This window comes from Sphaeramia orbicularis, chromosome 7 (genome assembly GCF_902148855.1).
Source record: "Sphaeramia orbicularis chromosome 7, fSphaOr1.1, whole genome shotgun sequence".
Taxonomy (NCBI): Eukaryota; Metazoa; Chordata; class Actinopteri; order Kurtiformes; family Apogonidae; genus Sphaeramia; species Sphaeramia orbicularis.
Genome location: NC_043963.1, coordinates 30,686,380 through 30,710,609, shown reverse-complemented (window position 1 = coordinate 30,710,609; position 24,230 = coordinate 30,686,380). Strand labels below are relative to the sequence as shown.

At 38.8% G+C, this 24,230-nt stretch overlaps 1 protein-coding gene across 1 annotated transcript in view; it reads left to right on the top strand.

Moving 5' to 3' along the window:
- LOC115422067 (metabotropic glutamate receptor 7-like) overlaps positions 1-24,230 on the top strand; it is a 62,485-nt gene that overhangs the window by 5,311 nt on the left and 32,944 nt on the right. Inside the window, exon 2 of the mRNA XM_030138121.1 lies at positions 20,603-20,819. Within this exon, the coding sequence (XP_029993981.1) occupies positions 20,603-20,819 (217 nt within the window). The remainder of the gene's footprint in view (positions 1-20,602; positions 20,820-24,230) is intronic.

Below are 24,230 nucleotides of genomic sequence, written 5' to 3'. Positions count from 1 at the left end.
TGCAAAAGAAATAAACATACATAAACAAGTCAGCATGAAATTGGACTCGCCATTACAATTGTTAAGTACATTTTAAGGTGAACTCCACAGGTAAAAACACATTTTCAGCTCATTACTTTGAGTCTAAAAACAGACACATATCTACATTTACAGTGTCTCCTTTTCATGGAACCACACACCACTGAAACAATGATTACAAATATTATTTCCCATTTATGCAGTTAGATCCTCCTAAATCAACCTACACTGGACACAAGGTTTTATTAAGTATTTCTCTCATAATTTTAAGAAAAAAAACCATGAATAATGTTAAAATAAAATAAGATGATGTAGAAGGGAGAGAATACCATGAGATCATAAACAAAAATACCGTACTTTTGTTATCAGTGTGAGCACAATGAATACATTATCTAGTCCAGTGATTCTGTTGTAGGGTCCTTGGAAATAAAAGCCTTGCTGGTTTTTATTCCAGGCATTTAATCAGACACTGACTTATGGCTCGGTCAGACCGCAATTGACAAAGTGATATTTACTCACACACTGTGGCAAAAAGCAGGTGGGACAGGAACCAACGTGGGCAGGGTTACAAGTGTGAGGTGTTGAAGATAACGTGGCTAACAGTAGCATTCCACAAGTTGAAAACGATCAGCCTTTGTGTCTTGCAGCTAATTATGTTTTCACTGTATGTCTGTCCTTGCATTCATTGCCAACTGCTCTACGTGAATCGTCTCCTGCTGAACGCTGTTACACAAACAAGAAACAATCAATACTCGCTGATGGAGGGATCAATCCCACCTGCTTTTAAAAATTGGACCGACATTAGTGAGTCTTGTTGTTTCACAGGTTAGTAGTTCAATCACATTGAACTCTGTATAAGAAAGAGAGATCAGTTCATCACAATGAAATTATTGAATTAAACGTATCTGTCTGTTTGGACAAGAAGGCAACCTCTGGTGTTGGCATAAGGAGTGAAAGCTGCTGAGTTTGTTAATAGATATCATGTCGAGAGTGAGGTTAGAATTGGAAAATAAGCCATTTTTTTCTAATTGGGTTATTTAACAAAATGAGACTCTGGGATATTAGACAACAAAGCATGTAATTTATTTTCAGGGAATATGTTAAGAAGCAGAGTCTGGCCTACAGACAAACACAATTAACTAATAAACAGATCAGAGTGAGGCAGATCTTTATACATTTCTATATTTTCCTCTGGAAACATCTTTAAGATAGTGTTGTTGTGCCCAGTTCAGTGGCCCAGGAGTGTATTCCCACAAACAATGCAACTGATGCAATATTAATAAAATGAATAAAACATTCTTGTGTTAGATAAGTTGACATTTCCGGTGACATGAGGTCACTGGGTCAGCAGCCTGCCACAGGGAGAACGTAAAAAGCATCAGTGTGGTTGTTATACTTGGGTGGAGGTGGAATGAAAACATACCCTCTTCTTTTTGTACATTTTCACGCCTGTTTGCATACTTAACTCTATGACTATGCTTTTTAATTATATGCAGTAGGTACATTTACTGTCTTTACTAAGTTGTCATTCCTTGTATACAAATGGATGTAAGGTGTATATAAATGTAGTAGTTGTTGGAACACTCAGTCAAGCTGTTATCCACAGTTTCTTACAACACTTAAGGGGGGAAAAGGGTCACATCTTAAAAGCCTAACCCTGTTCACATCGAGGTCAAACCTGCATTTTTTCAGCACGTCTTGAATGTATGACTGTAAAATACGACAAGAATAGCCTTCTTCGACTTTGTTGGAAGTTTTCTGCAGTTTATCTGGTGAGCAGAAGGAGCCAGGGAGCAGGAAACCCCATTACGTCCGATCCTCTTACGGGGATGAGTGGAGAAGCATGAGGAGCTCTCTGTTGGCTGCTGGTAGGCCTCTCACTCATCCCTCCAAAAGGAGGAATGCTACACCAGGAAATGATCCAACGTTGGCTGAAAAGCATCAACACAAGCCTCATTGTGGCTTTTTCCAACACAGTGATCTGTGATCAATGCATCGTTCTGGACAGAGTCTGCATTACAAAGTCTCTCAAACAGAGTAGATGTCTGTGCTGGATGACTAAATCACATCAGGGTTCTTTTCACTATTGAAAACCTCATAAGGGCACTAAATGTCTTTTGCCTTTTAAATATGATCTGTTTTACTTGGCGAGTTCTTCTCTTTTCTCAGTTCCTTAAATCTTGGTGAATGAGTGAGTGAATTTGTTAAATTGATACCTTTTGTGCTGCTTGTGTGAGTGTAGATGGCTATATGTTGTAGACTTACAGTTTATTCTCTGTTTTATCTCATTCTCACACTTTCTACTTCCACCTCTGAAAATACATGACATCGTAAAGATTATGTTGCACTTAAGACTAATCCAGCGGATCGACTTGTCAGGGAAAATTCCCTCTCAACACATAAAAGGTCTTGCATTTTGCATAAGAACAGCAACAAAGGTGAAGAAGCACTTTCATATTCAGTTCTGTAGATGTACTTTGTTTACAAACATTTGAGTTTGTTCCAAGCAGAAACTTAAAAAAAAAACAACAAAAAAACAAAAAAAAACCAACCAAAAACAGGCAAATAAGCGAATGCATCAATAAGCTGAAAACAGATGAAACTTTTGTGCAGTCACTGCTCACATGTTATACTGCCGTCCCTTGAGGCTGGTGGCATGAGACACTGTTTAGGCTGCGCGCCCATATGAGCTGTAATGGCGATTGGCATGCTACTGTAGAGCAGCAAGAAATAGATAGAGACTTACTGCACGCCAGCTTGGGATGCAAGTGGGGGAAAAGAAAACACCACGGTCCTTCTGCTAGAGTGTACACATTTTTTCACTTAACCTTTGCCAAGCAGTGACAGCAGTGATAGTTTTAAGTGGCTGCAATGTGATACCTTTCCCTAAAAGCTCATGTTTCCGTTTTTTTTTTTTTTTTTTTTTTTTTTTACATGAATGCATTCAGTTTAGAATTATTTCATGTACCTCCAACACACTTAAGTAAAGGACAGAATCTTAGTGGTAAAAGGAGTATTTAGACCATAAATGTATGACAATATGCAAAAATACTTCTATGCCAGAAACTGTCCAATATTTAAAACCTTTCTGAAATGGTAGAAGCAAAATGCATTCAAGGAATCAGGAGAATTTTCAGAAATTTATCATATGAGCAAAAATCCTTATATGTTTTATTGGTAGATTCAGTAAAGAAGATGTAAATAAATGTAGTCAAGTGAAATTGGTCGACTTTACGAGGGTATGCATTAAGCAAATTGCTCATAATTAACCAATTTGTGCCTTTTCTCCATCAGTTTATTCTTGTTGTCTGTAATCATGCAAAGGAAAACACACAATTCTGGTTAAATGTGCTTTTATGAATTAATTCAGGATAAATAATTAGCTCAGTATTTCAAAAAATTTTTTCCTCATATGCAAAACTTTCAAACATATCACCCATACCTGTGTGTTGGGGTGATTTCTAGGAATACTGAAGCAGACTCAAAACTACTAAAGCACACACTACATTTTGGCCATAACTAATGATCACATTGATCAAATTTATTACAGAATGAGACCTTGTTAAAGCCTCTGTGGTGGGGGTAATTATGTTACCAAAAATGATTCAGAAGTTGTGTGAACTCATAACTCATGATCATAATTCAGGAGTAAAAAAAAAAAAAAAAAAAAAAAAAAAAAAATCAACTGCTGAAGAAAAAACACCCACATCAGCCAGATGCATTGTTGTATTTCTGTGTAACATTATAGCAGTTTTTCAAAACATAACTGCACAGCTTTTTTCATGGTTTTATTAAAGTGGATGTGTCCGCCGCAGTCTGTTCTCAAATCTATGAAGTAGCATAATTGTCACCATCCATCATAACTGTGCAAGCAGAGTCCTTGAATGGATGCACTACCAGGGTAAATTATACTAAAATATACCAGTATTTGTAAGTGAATTGATCCTTTAAAATTCATATTAACTACACTATACCTCAAATTCAGTCAGCCATATGATAACATAAGTTTGTGCCTATATATTTATTTTTTCTGTGTGTTTCGGTGTGTATTCTTCTGGGAGATGTTGAGACTGAGCCTGCTTTTTCTCAGTGTACATAATAAACTGTCATCTGGATTCATTCCTTGTCCTTCACGTTATTACAGCAGGGCCTGAGGGTGCATCAGTACAGTCACTAACAACAAAACATATAACTATTGTATGAACTGGCTCTGTGTGAACTTTTACAGAGATACTAAATTATTAGAGAACATGACCTCAGGTAGTTATGATAAAATACCTGTTGATTTTATATGTGAAAACAAAGGAGTGTAAGTTTCAGTTTCAGTGTCATTAGCTCCCATCTCATTTGGTTTACATTTCCCAGGAGATGATTTTGGAAGAATATTTGTTTTGTTTTTCTTTCTTTCTTTTTTTTTTTGGCTTTCTATGCAGCGTTGTGTGAGTGCTGTTTGAACATGTTGTGTGTCTCTGTTCTTTTGAGCTTGAAAAGTATACTGTGCCACGGCAGCAGTGAGTGCATACATAAAAAATCAGTTGACAGGATTACTGTTTTCAGATGCAAATCCCGTGGGATTTCAAGTGCTCTCTGAACCGCCTGTGTGTGACAGTTACATTGATTTGGGGAAAGACTTCAATCACCATTGACATTTTGCAAATTAGGGAAGCTCTTTCCTTTTCAATAGGGTATCTTAAACTACAATTGACTGCTGGACAGGTGCCATCGATGACACAATATAGTGTTTTTTAACGGCCTTATCAGTGTGGGGGCACTCACATGTTTCCCTGAATGAGGACTGATAAATCAATACCAACTCATTCATCAGTGGATTATGCATAGACCTGTCATTTGCTCTCAGCGTGCAAGTCGAAGGCCAATCAAACGTGATATTCACACACCTTGAGGGTAAAATCATCTGTGCACAGCGTGACACAGCGTGACAGTTTAAAGTGGAAACCTCCCTCTGGTCGACTGTGTCCCCATCCATAAGCAACATGGGGTCACTGAATTGTTTTATGTAGATGTTGGGTCACAGCTACCAGATTTTGACCCAAGTGAACATGTCACACACCAATCAATGAGGGAATATCTTCTGGAAGAATGGGATTCATCCCTCTGGTAGAATTCAGAAACTTGTTAAATCAATTCCAAAAACACTGAAGGTGATGTAACAGCATATGGCGGTAAGGCTGATACACATATTGGTTTTTCCTCTAATTTCCCACATGTATATTGCATTTCAGCCGGTGAAACAACCACAATGTTGTAATAACATATTTTAACACGATACTAATTATCCTGCTCCCCGAAGGGGAGGCAAGGGGTATTGTTTTTGGTTTGGTTTGTTTGTTAACATTCTAACAGCAAAACTATTAGTTGAATTCATACCAAATTGGGTTTATATATTGCCAGTGACCCAGAATGCATCTCATTATATTTTGAGAAAAGTAGATCAAAGTTTAATTTTTTTCTGAATTTTTAAAATCTTTTTTTCCCGTTTACTTATAATAGGTGAAATTTCAAATGTCTGTAGCAGCAAAACTATTGGTTGAATTCATACCAAATTGGGTTTATAAATTGCCAGTGACCCAGAATAAATGTTATTACATTTTGAGAGAAATAGGTCAAAGTTTCAATTTTTTGTGAATTTTTAAAATCTTTTTTCTTCTCCCATATACTTATAATGGGTGAAATTTCACATGTCTATAAAAACATCAATATTGTTTCAATTTACTTCAAACTTTGCACATATATAGAGACAATTGATATGATGACATCAGCACACGCATAGACATGATGACATCAGCTAGATCCATGCCAAAATAAGCTACAATACATGCGAGGGGGTGGGGCTTGTTGTGCCCAGCACCACTTGTTACCTCCGCCAAGGAGGTTATGTTTTTGCCGACATTGGTTTGCCTGTCTGTCTGTCTGTCTGTCTGTCTGTCTGTCTGTCTGTGTGCAAGATAACTCAAAAAGTTATGGATGGATTTGGATGAAAATTTCAGGAAATGTTGATACTGGCACAATGAACAAATGATTAAATTTTGGTGGTGATTGGGGGGGCACTGATCTGCCTTGGTGGAGGTCTGCACTCTCCGAGTGCTTTTCTAGTTAAGTCTGTTTTGGATTACTGGTGCACCGACCTCATCAGATATTGTCATCATGTTACAGCTTTCCTAACTCTAAATATGTATCTGTGAAAGCCTGAATGCATTCATTAATTTTAACTGACAAAATATGTCAAATATGGGAGCTCACAACCAATTTGAAGAAAAAATGATTATTACAAGGTTAAAGATTAAACATGAGAGTTAAATCTTTGGTTAAGGTTAGAGTAGGAGATGTTCGGGTTTGCCTTGAAGGGATTATGGGTAATTTTAGGATAAACAGCCAGAGAATGAATGTTAATGCAACAACCACAGGGTGCGTGTGTGTTTGTGTGTGTGCATGTTTTTGCATTAATTATATTATGGCCACTTATTTAACCTCAGAAAGCAAAAAGTTTAGAGCTAGAGTGGTGAATGTAGATTCTCTGGGCTTGTATTTATTATTTTTTTAATGGGTTTATGTTAAAATATTTGGGTAAAGTTCAGTGGTGTGGTATGGCTAAGGTTAGAGCGAGTCTCCAAGGAATCACAGTAAATCAATAGCGCCAAAAACAAGTTTGTGAGTGTTTGTCTCAGGGTGCAAATAATCATTCGCTCAGTGTGCAAGCAATTTCCCATTCTCTGTACACAGTTGGAAACACATCACACCTTTTTATTTGGAGGGGCCGTTCACACTGAGGTTATTATTTCTGAAAGCCCTTTAAATGAACAACAAATGAATTCCAAAATAAACCAGAGAGATTTTAGATCAGTCACTTTGTTGCCCCAGGACAAGTGATTTGAACAGACTGGTTAAACACTAAACACTTCAGATCATTTGAAGGTGTTTTCTTCAGTATTGTATTCATTAATCCTCAACAACCAAAAGTATCTACTAATTTAAAATTTCTAATCCTCTAATCCTATGAATACAGTGAAATTATTCAAATAAAATGTAGTTTCTTGGCTTTTCATCCTCATCAGATATGGCCCATTTGGACGTTCAGAGACTGTAGAGAATGCATAAACACTGTCATTTTCTCCAGCATTGATTTACCAGTAAAACCCACGTAGTTTGATAAATGACAGTACTTGCTGACACCTCCTTTTATGTTCAGTTAATGACACATTTTGCTGGAAAAGTCACATTTGTCAAGTTTTATAAACATCTACATGGTCTGTAAATTAAACATAAGCAAATACCTATATTTCACTGAAAAATGCAAATGCAGAGGATAATATCATTATAAGTGGTGATAAATCATATGGGAAATAAGTGGCCATAAAAATATTTGTAGGTCTTTAACCCTTAAAGAACTAGAACCAAATGAATATTTCTCTACATTTAACATTTCTTAAGTAATTTGTCACCATTTCTTATAACATGATCCTCTGAATTTTTCATTTTTCACTGAAGATCATATATTTTCCTATATTCAATTTACTGATCATTTAGATGTTCATAAAGGTTCAGAGGGAATTCAATGGTTATTATATCAAAACAAAGAAAAGCGAAGAAAAAGTGACTTTTTCAGCAAAATACATGATTAACTGAACTTAAAACCTAGCATCTGCAACCACGGACTGTCCAAATGGGTCATATCTGATGATAATGAAAAGGTGAGAAACTGCATTTTAGCTGAATTATTTACATTTGTGGATGAGATTCATGTTTCCAAAGTTGTTAAACATTTTAGATCAGTAGACGCTTTTAGTCGATGGTGACTGTTTAGGTCCTTTAGGGTTAAAGGTTTTAACTTCAACACCAGTTTTACAATGGAAATTTTGTCTGTGAAACTAATTTATGTTTACATTTCCATCAACATTTTTAAAGCTGCGTATGACTTTGAACACCAATTTTTCATCAAATCTGTAAAACCTGAGTGATAGCCTATGTATCATGGATCCATTAGTCTTTCCGTGATAAGCACCTGAATCACTTCCCTCACGGTGAACAACTTCAAAGTGTACTCCATTACAAGCCGTCTGTTTGTTTACATACCAAACCTAAACCAAAACCAAACCGCCACTTGGGCCTTTTTGGAATTGCACACAGCCTCAGCAGCAAGAAGCAATGAAGCCGTTTCTGTGTTTGTTGCTGCTGCGGCCATACTGTGGCTGCATTGAATTCCCATTCCCACAATACACTTTGCAACAAAATTTCCGAAAAGGCCCAAGTGACATATCTGTTTGGTACTGTATGTACACAAATGGACTGCTTGTGATGGAGTACACTTCAAAGTTATTCACCATGAGGGAAGTGATTCAGGTGCATAATCATGGAAAGACTAACGGATCTGTGATACTTAGGTTATCACTCAGGTTTAACAGATTTGATGAAAAACTGGTGACAAAAGTCAAACGCAGATTTAAACATAAAATTCTTCCTAAAACAGTTAAAAACAAAAACCTTGGATGTGAAAATATGCTCATTTACAGGACTCACATAGTCTCCAAGATTTTAAAGATTTCAATAAAAAGCATTGGCATATTTAGATAAATTTTGGTACATAAACCTCACATAAACATGATAGAAAATTAATACGTTTTCATTTACTTTTATCTTGGTCACTTGACAGATTCTTTTCGACTCGTTACTGCTCCTGTTAAAAATAAAGATGCCTTTTCAGTATTGTTGTGTGACAGGCCCTTTGTATTTGACTGGGCACATTCCTGCCTCGGCTGGCTAACTTGTCGGAGGGTAATTGTCTGAACTGGCGTCTGTTGCACATCTCTGATTCTGGCTCTGAAATACATGTCAATGTGCAACCTTCTGACACTTTGTCTGGCTGCCAGTGGAAGTTATGTGAAATGTGCGTGCCACAAAAACACATTCCATATAAATCTTCTCGGTCCATTAATCGAGACACTTACTCTGATGAATCATAATCTCAGTAAAAATGAGACTCTGTTTGCACATCTCTGTCTGAAAGACTGTACAGTTCTTTCAGTGTTGGCAGGTTATTCAATACAGAGCTGGAAAAAGCTTCTTGTGCTGGTGGAGAGGACAATTGTCCATTGTTCTCATTGTGCAGCAGAGCCAGTGTTTTGCAGACCGGACTACCGGGTCAGATGCCCTCGCTGATGCTCTACAGCAGCAGCGTAGATGAGAGCAGAGAGCTCATGGGTGGTCGGGCCACAATGGGACACACGATCATTGTCAGTGTGGGCCGCAGGGTGAAAAGATAAAAGACATGCAGAACCTTTATGAGCTTTAGTCTGAGATTCTCCATTTTTCTGCCTTTTTGTATGCCCCAGTCTTTCCAAATAAGCATAACTTTTCCACTATTTCTGCTTCTGCTCTAACACTATGTTTCCACTTGTACCACATATTACACAGTTGTGTAGCTTGCACAGTATCAGGTATGAAAAGACTACACAGCATTAACACATTACCACAATGTGAGAAAAAAAAATTGTGTAAACTTGGGTGTTCACTGTGATACATTTCACAACCCAAACAGCTTTATAATGTCCTAATAAATATGCAGTGTTACAGGCATTAGCAGAAAAATGTACATGTGATAGAAGAAAATACACTGAAATTCATTAAATTCAACATAGCATCATGATTTCCAAGATTATGTTATATGATCTTTATACATGGGTTAAAAATATGTACATGGGCTTGGAACAATTCGCATTGACCTTTTAAGTACAAGAACGAAATGAAATAAGCAGGATTTGGGAGACTTACCACGGAATTTTATTAATCTTTTTAGTGAGAAAATGAGTTAAACTACCACAAAACCTCAAAAACGAGACAAACACAGCTTCTGCTAACATCCCTAAACATTTTTCACTTAGATTTAGAAATGCTTTGGTTTCTTTACTCTTCCCTGAAGCCTCCCAGTCATTAAATATGCAGCAGTTAGAATTTTAAGCAAACATCCTTCCGTCTGTCATCACTTCACTGACTGGCCATAATGAGTTCATCTTTTGTTGACGTCCCATTCACACTGAAAGTATATACAACACCTGCAATCTGTCCACTGCAAGAAGTTTTATTTCCTCATGAGTCATATGCAGCCTGAGATCCTGAAGGCTGTTCTGACCGTGTGCTGTCTAGACAGAAGAGTAAAGGTGACTCTGCTTTTTGCCATCAGGACCAAGACACTGTAGAAGAGACGAACTTTGAATTAAGCCCTCAAGGATGAAGCTGTATGCAGCCATCTGCTCTAGCTTCACCAATCCAATGCTTCAGGTAGTGGATGGGTAATGTAATGGCCACTGCTGCAATTAGTTTCTGTCATTGCCAGCGAAGGGAGTGAGAAATGTCTGAAACTTGAGAGGAAGGTCTGTCAGGGATACTAAACTGAGGGCGAAAAGTTCCACAGTCGACTTTGAACGACTTGCTCGGGGAGTCTCTTAAATCTCTTTTATGATGAACTTCATACTTAAATATAATTCATTTTGTATAGTTTTAGTCTTGTGATGCTGCATTTTGTATGTTTAGTCTGATTATTCATCTGTTTTTCATTTGTTGTTTTTCCAAATCATTTCAACTACTTTCCTTGCGGACGTGTTTCCGGATTTTTATTGCCTTTTTATAGATTTTAATGTTCTTTGTTCATATGCCATTTTTGCAAAGCGCTTGTAAGAGACTCTAATAAAATATCTCAGTCTGAATGGCAGCTTAAGCAGCTAATTGTGCCAGTTCTCTGTAACATAAGAGTATCAGCTCTGCATATATTTGAGTATAGCCACATACATTCTGCTCTCTACACCTCCCATGCAGAGCATAAGCGGCATAGCTGGCAAACAAAACAGCAGGCATTGCATCAGAATTTGCTATTCAAATACATTAAGGCGTTGGAAGAAAAGTGTAGCCATGTGCACAATCTGGTGCATATTTACAAATTCTCTCCACAGAGGCTGATTGTGGATTTTGGAGAATACTGAATGCAGGTGTTGCTAGTGTAATTTCAGCTCTAAAGCAGGTTCAAGGTACCACTGCAGGCATTGCCAAGCGAGCACGTAACAGCCTCTTAAAACATTTTGTTCTGCTTTAAACTGGTGCAAAGGCATCAAGTGGGGACTCAGACACAGTGACAGAAAGAATAGGATATGTGTGATATTTTCCAGTGCTGTGATGAGTGCGTAATTACATGGCCCTGCTAAAGAATTCTTTGTGAGGAGCCGACAGAGAGGAAAGATAAGATCGAGGACGCTCGCCTGCATTGTCTGCGCTATTAGGGGAGAAATGGGCCTGCTGATGATGCTCTGTCGAGTCTGAAGGGAGAGCTACAAAGAGAGATGGGGGATAGAACAGAGGGAATCATTGGGATGCAGGTCAGAGTGTTGCAGGTGCATGCCTGACAATGAATGTGTCAAACCCTGTATGCTCCAGGTGTAGGTGAGAAAAAAAAACATGGACCTATGCTCAGTGTTTGGTAAATAATATGTCAGAACCAGATTAGGACAGCGCAATGAGGCAGAGTAGAGATGTAAAAATGTTGCACACACCACCGACTCCCACAACACAAACACATATATTTGTATGCTTGCAGTCTACCTTGAAAAAAATCTAGTTATTTCTCTTACCAAAGGCAAAATGACATGCAGATATGTAGGTGCAGATCCTAGCACTGGTTTATTGATATTTCATTTTTTTTCTTATGGAAAAAAGATAAAGTTATCATGCTGGCTGTAAAGAACACTGTAGAGAAAACAAAACAGAGTCCAGTGCACTTTGCAGTGAGGAAAAATCAATACAGCCATCTGTAATGTGAGACCCTGTAGATATAAAGGAATACATTTGATAACACTTAGTCATAAACCTGCAGGCTATGTTTTATTCTTACCGTGAGTTGAGTTTCTGTCGCACCTGAAGGGAGCACACTGCACAGCCACGATTATCAAGGCAGCTCGGTTGAACCGCATTGTTCTCTGCAGGGCCTCGCTTTGTGTGAAGCCTAAGTCAAAAGAACCCTTACAAAATAACTTGAAGAGATATTGTGTCTAAAGAATAACTTTCAAGAATGACAGCATAAAAGTGTGGCTGTCATGCTCGCTTGAAAGGCAAGATCCCTAAGTCAGCTGCCTCCATTTGAATCATGTATCTGTGACAGCGACGCTACACCTTTATGCATCGTGTAGATGTCGAACCTCTTGTCAGTGCAGACTTCTCGGATTAGGCTTTGAGATCTATTTGGTGTTGGGAAACAATTATTTCTTTGAAAATGCATTGGAGTTGAAATCGCAGTCTGTTTACCAGATGGAAAGATGGAGGTCGGTCAGGTTCCCTTTGTGAGTTATCCACACTTTCCTCCCACGCCTCAGCTCTACTCTGTGTGGCTCTCCTGGTCAAATATCTGATTTGTGAGTCATACCTAGCCTCTATACCCATGGAGAAACATGCTGGTTGTCTTAAAATACACTCTGGCAGGGCAGCCATGCAAGAGTCCAGGCCGGTACAGAGCGGTGGAGCTGCCCAGGGGACTCGCGTGAAGCAAACGGCAGAGACCGAGGGTGAGAGAATCGACTGGGAAAAAGTGAAGTGGGCGGAAAGAAGGAGACGGTGTAAGGTCGTGTTAGATAAAGCATTATGAAAGCCTAACTTTCTGTCATGTAACGCAGAGGCTGGTTCAGAGGTGTAGGCAAATTTAACAGGGTGGCTGCTGTGCTTCTTTTTGCAGAAATCGGCTACAAAGCACGCAGTAAAATGTAGACTAGTTATTCACTATTCAAGAGTGGCTCAGGCAAGGTTATTGTAGAAAAAGTGTAAAGGAAAATTCCAAACGGAGGAACACTGAATGGGAAACTGGCCTTGGGCAGGATGAACTGAACTTGAATACAACTAATTTTCTTTTCCAAATATCTTAATGGAATGGCAACAGTTTAACAATCAATAGTGGTGTTGTGAAAAGCAGTTCTAATGCATTTAAAAAAAAAAAAAATGTTATTTGGTTTCTTAGCAAGTGATAGATAAAACTAGTCTGCATTCAATATCAATGTCAAACACAGGCAATATGTTATATATATAACATTGACTAAAAAGATTACCAGGATCTGACATGGTTTATATAAATCATGTTTGCTAATGTAATTTTGTTGACTATAAATACAGTTTGTGGGACAGGAGGTCACTTCTAAAAAAAGTGTTGAAAATGGGGTACAAAGGGAAAAACTAGAGTTGGCATGCAAGCTAATGATTGGGGGCAGATTGTCTCAGCTTGGGGGAAACTGGCAGCATGGACCTCTATGGGCAGGAAGTGTCTGCTGATCATCTGTGTGGGTGTGTCTTCATGCAGACAGATGACAGGGAGGGAGAGACACACAAGACGATGAGACTCACTTGTCTCTTTCTATCGGGGATGAAGCACACAGAGGGGCGGAGAACGGCAGAGAGAGTCTGAAAGTCACAGGTTGTGTGAGGGCACCGTGATGAAACACAGCTTTCACAAAAGGAGAGTTTGACTGAGAGTGAGAGACACAGATGGGCAGGAAGAGAAGGGGAGAGAGTGACAGAGAAAAGGAGGGGAGGCTGTCAGTTTTCCCCCCGCCCTTCCTCCCTGCCTCGTTGGCTGCCTTGGCAGTGCCGTGCTCTGGAGAAGGGAGATTACCAAAGCCCAGCCTGGGGTTGCATGCATGGACACAGTCATTATGTCTGCCCCACTGACAAATGGCACTGCTCTCTGAATACAAACCAATATCTCCCAGATCTACTTCACGCCAAACAACGGCACAGCCTTGATTTAGCCAGAAAGATGCTAAACTTGATAAAAGCTCAATATCTTTATAAAGCTGTTTATCGTGTTGTATTATTTTGTTTATAGGATATCGACTGTTGCTCTTTACAATGCCTAGCGCTGGAGCTACAAATAAATCTTCTGATAAGGGATGTTTTTGTGAGAAGATTTTTATTCCATTATGGGCGGGGTGCTTTCGAATTGCTGTCAAAATGCATCCTTGGCCAGACCACAGGATCATATTTACTGTTTGTGTGTGTGGTCATTGTACTGGTGTCACCAGGACAATCTGTCCATTGGCATGTGGCCACAGACAGCAAGGGGTTAGAGTCGGGTCTGTTGAACCCCGCTGTCATTTCCGCCGTCACCGTGGAGATTGTTGCAAACAGCTGAGTGGAGCTGACTGATGTCAAGATATACTTAGAAGCTAATCATGCAGCAAATAGAGGCACAGGGATTCCTGCATCAGGAACTGCTGGACTGTTCTCGCTCCACTTATAACCATTCATGGGAAACATGTCAGCTCTGCCACTCACAGTCTGTTTGCAGCCATGGTTTTAGAGAGTTGCTCCAGTATTAATGGGTAGCAACCCCAGGCTGGACAACAGACGCATTTTCTGTGCCTAATTTTTGACACTGATGATGTCGACTCAGAGCTGCCTTTTGTAGGGAAAAGCTCTGTGGTTGAAAGATGGTCTTTGTTTTTTGTTGAAGTTTTTGATTAAGAACTCATGGACTGTCATAGCCCTCTTTTTTCAATAGAGGCAGGCTGTCTTTTCATATCTGCAGTCTTCCCCTTCTCAGATGGCAAGGATAGATGGTTGCCATTACCCCGGCTGAGAATCATGTTGTGCCATATGCTGCCTGTTTTTCTTCAAATAACATTTCCTTTTGCATGAAGCATATGAGAGGAATAACAGAGCAAAGCAGCACAGAGCAAGCTGGTCTGCAAGTACTGCTCTCTGTTCTCCAGTGTTATCACCTGCATGTCAGCAGAGCAGGGCACAAACATCACAGTCTCTCACCTTTCTTTTGAGCTGACCATGCTGCTTGTGAGCTGCTGTATGTGAAAATGCAGTGGAAAGGCCAAGGCGCACTAATTAACTTCACCTAGCATTCCCACTTACTGTGAACGTGTCTAACCTTTACACAACCTCGCTTAGTCACTTCTCTTCTTAAACTCCCAGGTTGAAATTCTCATTTAATGTCACTAAACAGATTACTCACCCGCCCTCCCCACCCCTTGCTGCTTTTTTTCTTAACCTTCTTTAGAAATCAGTAACAGATTTTTTATTCAGGGCGGCTGCAGCACTTTGTGGTGGTAAATCAATAAAACAGTGTCCCCTATAACAGACCTCTGTGTTTTCCTTCCATCGATCCTGTCGGCCCAGATACATTCAAGTGCAAGCCAGGCGATTACCCTCAGCAATCCTAACTTTGATCTGTACTGCAGATGACAGGTGCCAGACGTCAGCTTTGGGTAATTGTGATACTGAACGGGGGCACTGTTAATCATTCTCTCTTGGCCTGAATTCAGTTTCCCATGAACAGTTCATAGATATTATTGCCATTGTTACAGACTGCTCGCTTGCAGTACAATCACCCCTTCACCTTCTTGGCACTGGTGGGTAGACTATACGGTTATGGATCATACTGAATAAAAACATGTAATGCATTCAAATGTAAAGTGTCTTAACAACATGAGCAACATTACAGGCAGTTTAAAATGTGTCTGTGAAAAAGGATTAAGTGAAAATAATCCTGTATACCTTCAAAGCTAATTATTTAAGAAATCATTCAAAATGCTAATAAAACATCTATGCTCCCTGTTTCTCTAATCGCTGCTTTATTAAGTTCAATAAGGAAATGTAAAGCTGCTGCAATGGTTGCAAAGAAAGGTTATTTAGCTACTGCTCTTGAAATTAATTATTCAACTGTGACCAAGGGGAGAACTCTAAACTTTGGTGCTTGTAATCTTCAGAGAAATACATACACATGGCTCAGACTGTTTTTAATTAAATCAAGGTTAAAACATGAAGTGGTAGTCCACTTATTTTGTAACCTATTAAGATAAAAAGGCGAGTCAAACAATATTAGTCAGCATTTTTTTTTTTCATTGTAATTCCAGGCGGTTTAATCCTTGCGATTCTGCATTTTCTCAATCAAGGTTTAGCATCTTTTTTTTACCTGGAGGTCAGAGCAAAGCACAGTCTGAAAACGTGTATGTTTGTACTGCAAAGAGGTGTAGATTCCCAGGGAATAGGTTGTGAAGAAATTATATCAACAGGGTACAAGTCTGGGACAAAGTAAAAAGACACTGCCATCTTAAATGGTTCCCTGCAGCAAAAAGCTCCAGAGAGACAAATGTTCGAGCAGCTTTCCGCCAGCTCGGGCGAAGTAAGGACGTGATTCAACAAACCTATAACACCTTTTGACTCCATAGTATTACCGCAGCGGCTCTCATGCAATACATCCACTATCTAATGCTCTAAATAGATGCCTCACTTTTGGGAAAGAAGAGTCTTTTTAAATGCAAATCATTGTTGCATTTGATTTTCCATTATTCTGCTGTACTCTCTCTTTGACCCAGTACACTCAATTTAGCCTGCGCTGAAGAGATTTAACTTATGACATCGAGCAGTGTTCCCACCTGCGAATTTGTTTAATTGCTCTGCTGAATTTCTTTTGGCTGATTTCACGGCAACTTATATTTTTTTGATGACTTGAGACATATTGAGTCGTCTTGATCTTGACCTCTTCCTCTGCTCCTCAATTTGTCAGCTTTGTGCAGTTGACCCCCTTTGAGTTGAGGGTCAAAGCTATAACTCACACTGTGTGAGTTGAAGCAATCCCATCAGCCTGCTGCTGTGTCCTCATTCCTGTGTTTCCCCAGTGTCTGGCTGCATTTGATCACTCTAACAGAAATGGATGGCATTCATACAGCGCTTAGATTAGACTGTGTGATGGGGTAATGCACTATGTTCAACAGCAAGTGATGTATGTCTCTATGTGTTCGCCCACCAGACTAATGGGACCGAGCCATTTTGATCTCAAACATGTCACCAGGCGTGATTGCGGTTTTAGGGTCAGAAGAGGCTGCAAACTCCAAACACAGTCACTGATGAGATGGCCTGGACTTCATCAGATCTATAATACCAGCACTGTTTTGGAGCTTGCCAACTTTATAAATGCATGCCCTTTTAAAGTCAGATTCACCCATATATGAAAAAAAAACACATGAGCCTTTTAAGCATGTCTTTGAATATAAAGAATCCAGCAGATGTCAATTATCTGTGATCTCTAACAAGCTCTATTGATACATCTCCTGACTATAGACACCCTTAGTCATCCGCTGTGTGTTCAAAGCAGAATAATTGGGAATGATAATGTGTGATTATTACGCTTCCTTGAAAGATTGAGCATAGCATTAGACCTATAAAAGCTCATTATACTCCTAGAATTTATCACTGATGCGTTCAGAAAATTTGCTACAGAAAGAATATTGAAAATAATAACTCACCAGATGGCAGGAAATCCTCCTTAATGCAATATATTGTTGAGAATATTATGTTAAGTGGATGTAAGGTAGCAAAACATGATAAAAATGTAACAATAAATGCGTCTTCCTCACTCTCTGCTCAGGTCTGTGACTAGTAGTTTCATGATAAGGGAAACTTTAGCCTGATATGAAGTTACTATGTCCAGGACTTCAAGCTGCAGGAGATATATATATATATTTAAAATAAAAATAGTGAAAGTGCACACCTTCACTCTGCAACTTCTCCTCTCAGTCCAAATTAAAAGACAAAATATAAATATAGATGAACCTGATGATGTTTCATGTTGTTATGGTAACATGAAATCACTTTTTCAGGTTTCTGTGTCAAGACACAAGTGAATCTGAGCAGCAGTTGGTAATTTCAGTTGTCTATTACATATTCAAATACACAGATGCATAGATTTAATTATGGAATGCATTTATTTGTTCATTTATTTATGGGCAGTGCATGTCAATCAACAATACTATAAATGTGCTGTCAATGCGCTAGTCAAATGGCTAATTTTCAACTTTTGTCCCTCGGGCCGGATATTAAATTAGCCTGTCAAACGATAAAATAACATTCAACATTAGCACAGAGAAATCAGACAGAACCAAATGACAATATGCAAAGCAAGACAATGGAGAAAAATGTATGTAAAACAGCATTGACAAAGTTTTAAAATGAGTGTCATGCAACAGGCAAAAGTTAACCCATAAAGACCCAAACGTCTACCAGTGACCAAAATTATTTATTGATATAAAAAGGTAAATCACTATTGATCCATTAATCCTATCAATCCATGTAAATAATTATTGTAGAATACTGTTATTCATCTTTTCATGGTCATCAGATGTAACCCATTTGGACATTCAGAGGTTCCGTAGTTACCGTGGAAACACCATCATCTTCTACAACATTGATTCACCAGTAAAACCCATGGAGTTGGATCAATGACAGTGGATGGAGACACTGGGTTTATGTTCATTTAATGATATACGAGGGGCGATTGAAAAGTTTTGAGCCTAACATAGAAAGGATTAAGATATGAAGACCAAATTTGGTCCATGAAATCTTTCACATATTTTAATCCTATCCACTAAATTTCTTGGTCATAGCAATCTTTTTTCCTGTTTTACAGGTCCATGAAATGTCTGTATCAAGTGTTTCCTGAAAAATGGACAAACTTGAGTATCGGGCTGTCATCCAGTATGCATACGACCTTTGCCTTCTTTGGGGTTGGTGACATGGGATGTTTCCATTGTTTTGACTGCTCCTTGGTCTCAGGCTGATAGTGATGGACCCAAGTCTCATTCATAGTCACAAATCAGCCTGATACTCAAGTTTGTCCATTTTTCAGGAAACACTTGATACAGAAAGTTCATGGACCTGTGAAACAGGGAAAAAGATTGCTATGACCAAGAAATTTAGTGGATAGGATTAAGATATTTGAAAGATTTCATGGACCAAATTTGGTCTTCATATCTTAATCCTTTCCATGCTAGGCTCAAAACTTTTCAATTGCCCCTCGTACTTTACCGAAAAAGTCACTTTTTCTGACGTTTTCTCTGTTTTCGGTATAATAACCCTCAAACATGATTTCAGCATGATGATTAAAGTACATGATCAGTAAATTACATATCAGAAAATAATAGATTTTTCACTAAAAAATGTAAAATGGAGAGGATAATATTATCATAAATGGAAATAAATCACTTAAGAAAGGTTAAATCTAGAAAAAAATTCATTTGGGAATTGTCACAAAAGAAACACTGGGTCTTTATGGATTAAAAAAGGGAAAGTAAAATGAATATAGTCTGCTATTTTACGAAGCATAAAATTTTTGTCCAATGACGCTAAAAACCTATGAGCACCACAGCTTTAAGCCAAAATATTATTACATTATATGGTGGTCATGGCTCAGAAGGTTCAGTCCAATAACTGAAGGGTTGGTGGTTCGAATGCTGCTCTGTCCCAGTCATATGCTGTTGTGTCCTTGGGCAAGACGCTTCACCCACCTTGCCTCCAGCGTCACTCCCACTGGTGTATGAATGCGTGTGAATGTTCGTCTTCTGTCAGCCTGCCCCAGGGCAGCTGTGGATACAAACGTAGTTTACCATCATCAGAGTGTGAATGTGAGAGTGAATGAATAATGGATCAATAGTGTAAAGTGCTTTGGGTGCCTTGAAAAGCGCTATAGAAATCTAATCCTGTATTATTATTATTATAGTTGCCAAATAAGTATAATGTTGTAATGTATATGTATAATGTTTTATATTATTACATAACCTACAACTTTGAGAATATATAGTTACATTACCATTTATAAAGCATGCATTTAGTAAAAGAAGGCTTAGGATTTCCCCCAAACATGCAACAGAAGTAAAGGTTTTCAAGGTAACATGCTAAATGCAATGAGATCAAATAGAGCTGAGCCTGATAAGTCTAGGTTTAAGTCTGTCAAACTCATTTTCTTTCAGGGGCCACATTCAACCCAATTTAATCTGAAGTGGGCCGGATCAGTAAAATAATAGCATGATAGCCAATAAATAATGACAACTCCAAATTGTTTTAGCACAAAAAATAACATTCAATTATGCCAATAATTACATTTACAAACTATTCAAACAATAACCTGAAAAAAAGGAAATTTGTTGAGAAATGTAAGTACAATTTTATCAATATTATACCTTGACTTATCATTTATATTTATATACATGGCATTACAAATCAGATCTACAAAGGCACAAAACATTTAGTAACAGGCAGAATCTTGTTAAAAGTGCACTTAATTCTCTTTAGACATTTCAGGTTGTTCATATTTGTTCTGGTTATTCACATTTTATTGTTAAAGGATAGTTTGTTAATGTAACTATTTTCATAATTTAATGTTTTTTGCACTAAATCAAAGAGAAAAAAATGGTGTTGTCATTATTTATAGGTTATTATGATATTATTTTGGAGTTTGATGCCCTAACTTGCACTTTGCAAATTCATCCCGCCGGCCAGATTGTAACCTTTGGCGGACTGGTTTTGGCCCCCGGGCTGCATGTTTGACACCTGTGGTCCAAGGAGTCTGAGGTTTGAACACATACATTACATAAAAATATGCTTTAACTGCATCCACAAATGTGATGTGTCAGAGAAGTAACCATAGTGACCATCTGTGAAGCTGCACCAGAATAGCAACTACACATGAGTAAACTTTCCCTTCCCTTTTCTTTTCTTTCCCTCCCCCTCCCCAAACCTACCTCTTCTCTTCAAGATCCCACAGATCAGCTATGCGTCAACGGCCCCGGAGTTGAGCGATGACAGGCGCTATGACTTTTTCTCACGGGTGGTTCCTCCAGACTCATTTCAAGCCCAGGCCATGGTGGACATTATCCGGGCCATGGGCTGGACATACGTTTCCACCATTGCGTCAGAGGGCAGCTACGGTGAGAGGGGAGTGGAGGCCTTCACACAACTCTCCAAAGAAGCAGGTAAACAGAAGTGTATATGTTTGTTGGTTCCATACACAAATGTACTTATATGTTTCACCCTGAGATCAGACTTGCATTTCTAAGATAGCATAAAATCTGTTCTTGTAGATAGATGAATTATTGATCTGTTTGGCAACTTCTGCATCAATCCCTGAGTGCATTGTAGAGTGTTGATGGAAGTGCAGACAGAAAAAAGGCCTAAAGTAGAAATTTTAACTTTAGTATAATCACAGCCACTACCCACTTTTTTCTATATAGTCATTTCAGGTTTTTTTGGCTCAAAGCACGCACTAAGAAAATGAAGTTGTTTGAAGATATCTAATGAGTACGTCTTGGCCAACACAAAGCAGAGTCATGTCTGGCAACTGTTCATTTGGGAGATGAGTTTTGTTTTACACTCCTTTTCTGTGTCTCTTGACCTCATTTTTTTGATCCCCTCTGCTGAGAGTGCAGAGCTCTGAGGATGGTAAGGATGGTCAGTGCGCTTCGTGGTCAGTCATGTCCCGCTGAGTGTATGAAGCAGCAGGATTTTAGATATTTTGGGGTATTTTTTTGACAAAGATACTGGATTCTGTCGGGAAAGGCTTCTCATAATTCTCAGGATTAAAGTGAATGAAGCTGAAGCAATGAATTGGCTGGAGCGCAAACCACAGAATTATAAATCACTGTTGTTTGTTTGGTCCTAAATCATTAATGGCAATTGTTCAGAGTGGCAATTATCCTTTTCCAGGAAAAACAACTTCGTTTTTGAGTTTCAATATAGGTTTCGGAGAGGTGAGAACAGCCTGAGGACCTGAGCAGTACTTAAAAGACAGATTTGCATTTGTGTTTTTCTTTTATCTGAGGTCCAGTTGTATACATTCAAGGCTCATTTATTTTTCCTCACTGATGTTGTTGTTGGCATGTTGGCTGTTTATGTTAATCATTGCTGTCAGGAGATACTCGGTCGCCTACAGTATAACGGCCGGGCTGGCTTTGTCAAATCAGATCCAAAGTTAATGCATAGCCTCTACTCAATTGCTGCCACAGTACTTCTGGAAATCATAGCAAGGATATGTTGTGACTGCAGAGAGAATTTTAATACATTGTGTTTTTTCTCTGTATTTGTCTATGTGCAGGAGAGTTGCATGACTTGGGGAAATAATTCTCCACGGTCTGTGATAGCACATCCACAAAAACTCCCGAACAACAGCACCAAGTATTTTTTTTTTGCAGATTCTCACCTCACACTCTGTGGAAGGGAGTCTATTTCCTGTAAATCTGTAGGGAGTGATCTCTGCCTCTTCTAACAGACTAATGTGCGGAAACCTCTAAAATGAGGAAAGCTAATGATATCCCACAGGCACTGATCAGAAGTCCGGCATGCATGAATATTTTATCTGTGTGCATCCATGTCCAGTGTGATCACTCATTAAAAGTTTAAGAAGCTGTTTGTGACTATGTGATTTGCATCAGGAGAGAGTCAGAGAGTATCCTGGCTGAAAATCAATCAGGAAAAATCCAGATTTAAAATATTTCACTTCATCATAGTCCTAAATCCTGTGATAAATAAAGTTTCCTCCAGATCTTTTTCTTTTTTTCAGATGCTTTCTCGACTGTTTTTTTTTTTTCCTTTTGCTTGCAAAGAGCAGTAAACATGCTGATATTATTATGATTCTCCAACTGCTACAGAAGGCGTATGAAATTATAAGCCATTGTTGTTGTTGACTCATCCTTTTGCTGCTGAGCTGCAGTCACTATGCAATATTTTCCATTCACATACAAATGGGAATTATTTCCACCAAAGAAAAGCCTCCAAGTACCCAAGCATGATATCTTTAATAAACACATTAATTATGTAATAGCAAACAGTCACAGGATTCATTCAGAGGCACTGTTCTGCTCCAAACCTGACTAGATTGAGGAGTGAATATCCAGAGAGAAGGTGTGTTGTTGTGAGTTAAAGTATTAAACAGAGCACAATACTGAAAAAATTGTTAAGCCATCGAACGACATTGTCAGGTTGTTCCAACATCCTTGCAAGCTGATCCATGAGACCCTGAAATGGTTTTTTGTGTGTATCTGGCTGTCCTGTTTGCTTGAAGTGAAATGTCAGATGCATTAGTAGGATTCTCGCTTCACCACTTCAAGGAGAACCATCTAGCGAACTAATGCAATATGGCTACCCATTACCCCAAGCTGAGACTGGAGTGATGGTCAGCCTATATTGATCTTGTCTTTTTATTTTTTACTATGCTTCTTTTTTTTTTTTTTTTCCTTCCCTCTGCTTCCTCTACCCTGTTTAGGCACTGTTCCACTCTGTACCTTCATCCTAGCTCCAGGTGAAGCTGGCAGAGATTAATCTTGTTTGTACTTTTCTGTGTCTGTCTGGACTCAGGCCAGAGCGATGGAGCCCAGTTTTCCCATTTGATAAAAAGACTTGCATTTGAGGAAAAACCTCCCACAATGTATCACCATGGAATTGATTGCAGCAAGTTGCCAACATGATGCGTTCTTAGATCTGGTCTGAGCTGTGAAAGGAAAATCTGCCAAAATACTGCACTAAGAGTTTGTTGTGTATAAGAGCACACTAGTGAGGAAACCTAATGCTTCTGCAGATACTGTAAAATGGACCATGATACTTCTGTATGACCCCTCTGTATTTCAAAAGTCCCAGATCGGCAGTGAAAAGGCAGGCGGGATATAGAAGAGTGCACAGATGTAGAATATGAATGTCATCTCATGTCAGCCCATTTTTGATGTGCGCCCACGTGGGACCGCAGGGAGGCAGGGCTATCTTTTGACTGTGGAGGTGATAAATATAATTGCAGCTCTATGGATCCGCTTGAGGTTTGAGTTTGAAGGGTGTCGAGTAGGCGGATGGGAAGGGTCGAATCCATCAAGAGCCTAATTTAAAGGGATTTGTATTTCACCAGGCAAAAATGGTGAAGCAGGATTTCTCACCCTGGAGTGCATTTTCAGAACCGAGGGCATTGAGGATGAATAATTGAAGCAGTTAATGCAGTGCATGACCTATGGCACTCAGACTGATAAGCAGGGAACTTCCAAGAGCCTGATGAATTTAACTATCATAATCATTACGCTGTCTTTGATATATTAATCAAATGTGGTGTAGAGGGTAAAAGGTCACAGTGCATATACTGCTGGCAGTAAGTTTTAGGATCACAGGTAAATTAATAATATGCGGCTTAAGAATTCTAATGAGATCAGTATCTTTATATTTTGATTGTCATTTGTGTATACACAGTTGCCCATGACGGTGGAATAAAATATTTTTATTTCTATGAAATGATTGTGAGGATGTAATTTGTTCCTGATAAATAAAGTGTAACTAGGACTGAGTATATCACCATTTCACAGGGTCAAAGGTGGTTATTACGATGGTGTATTAGGGCCGCATAAGAAAATAAA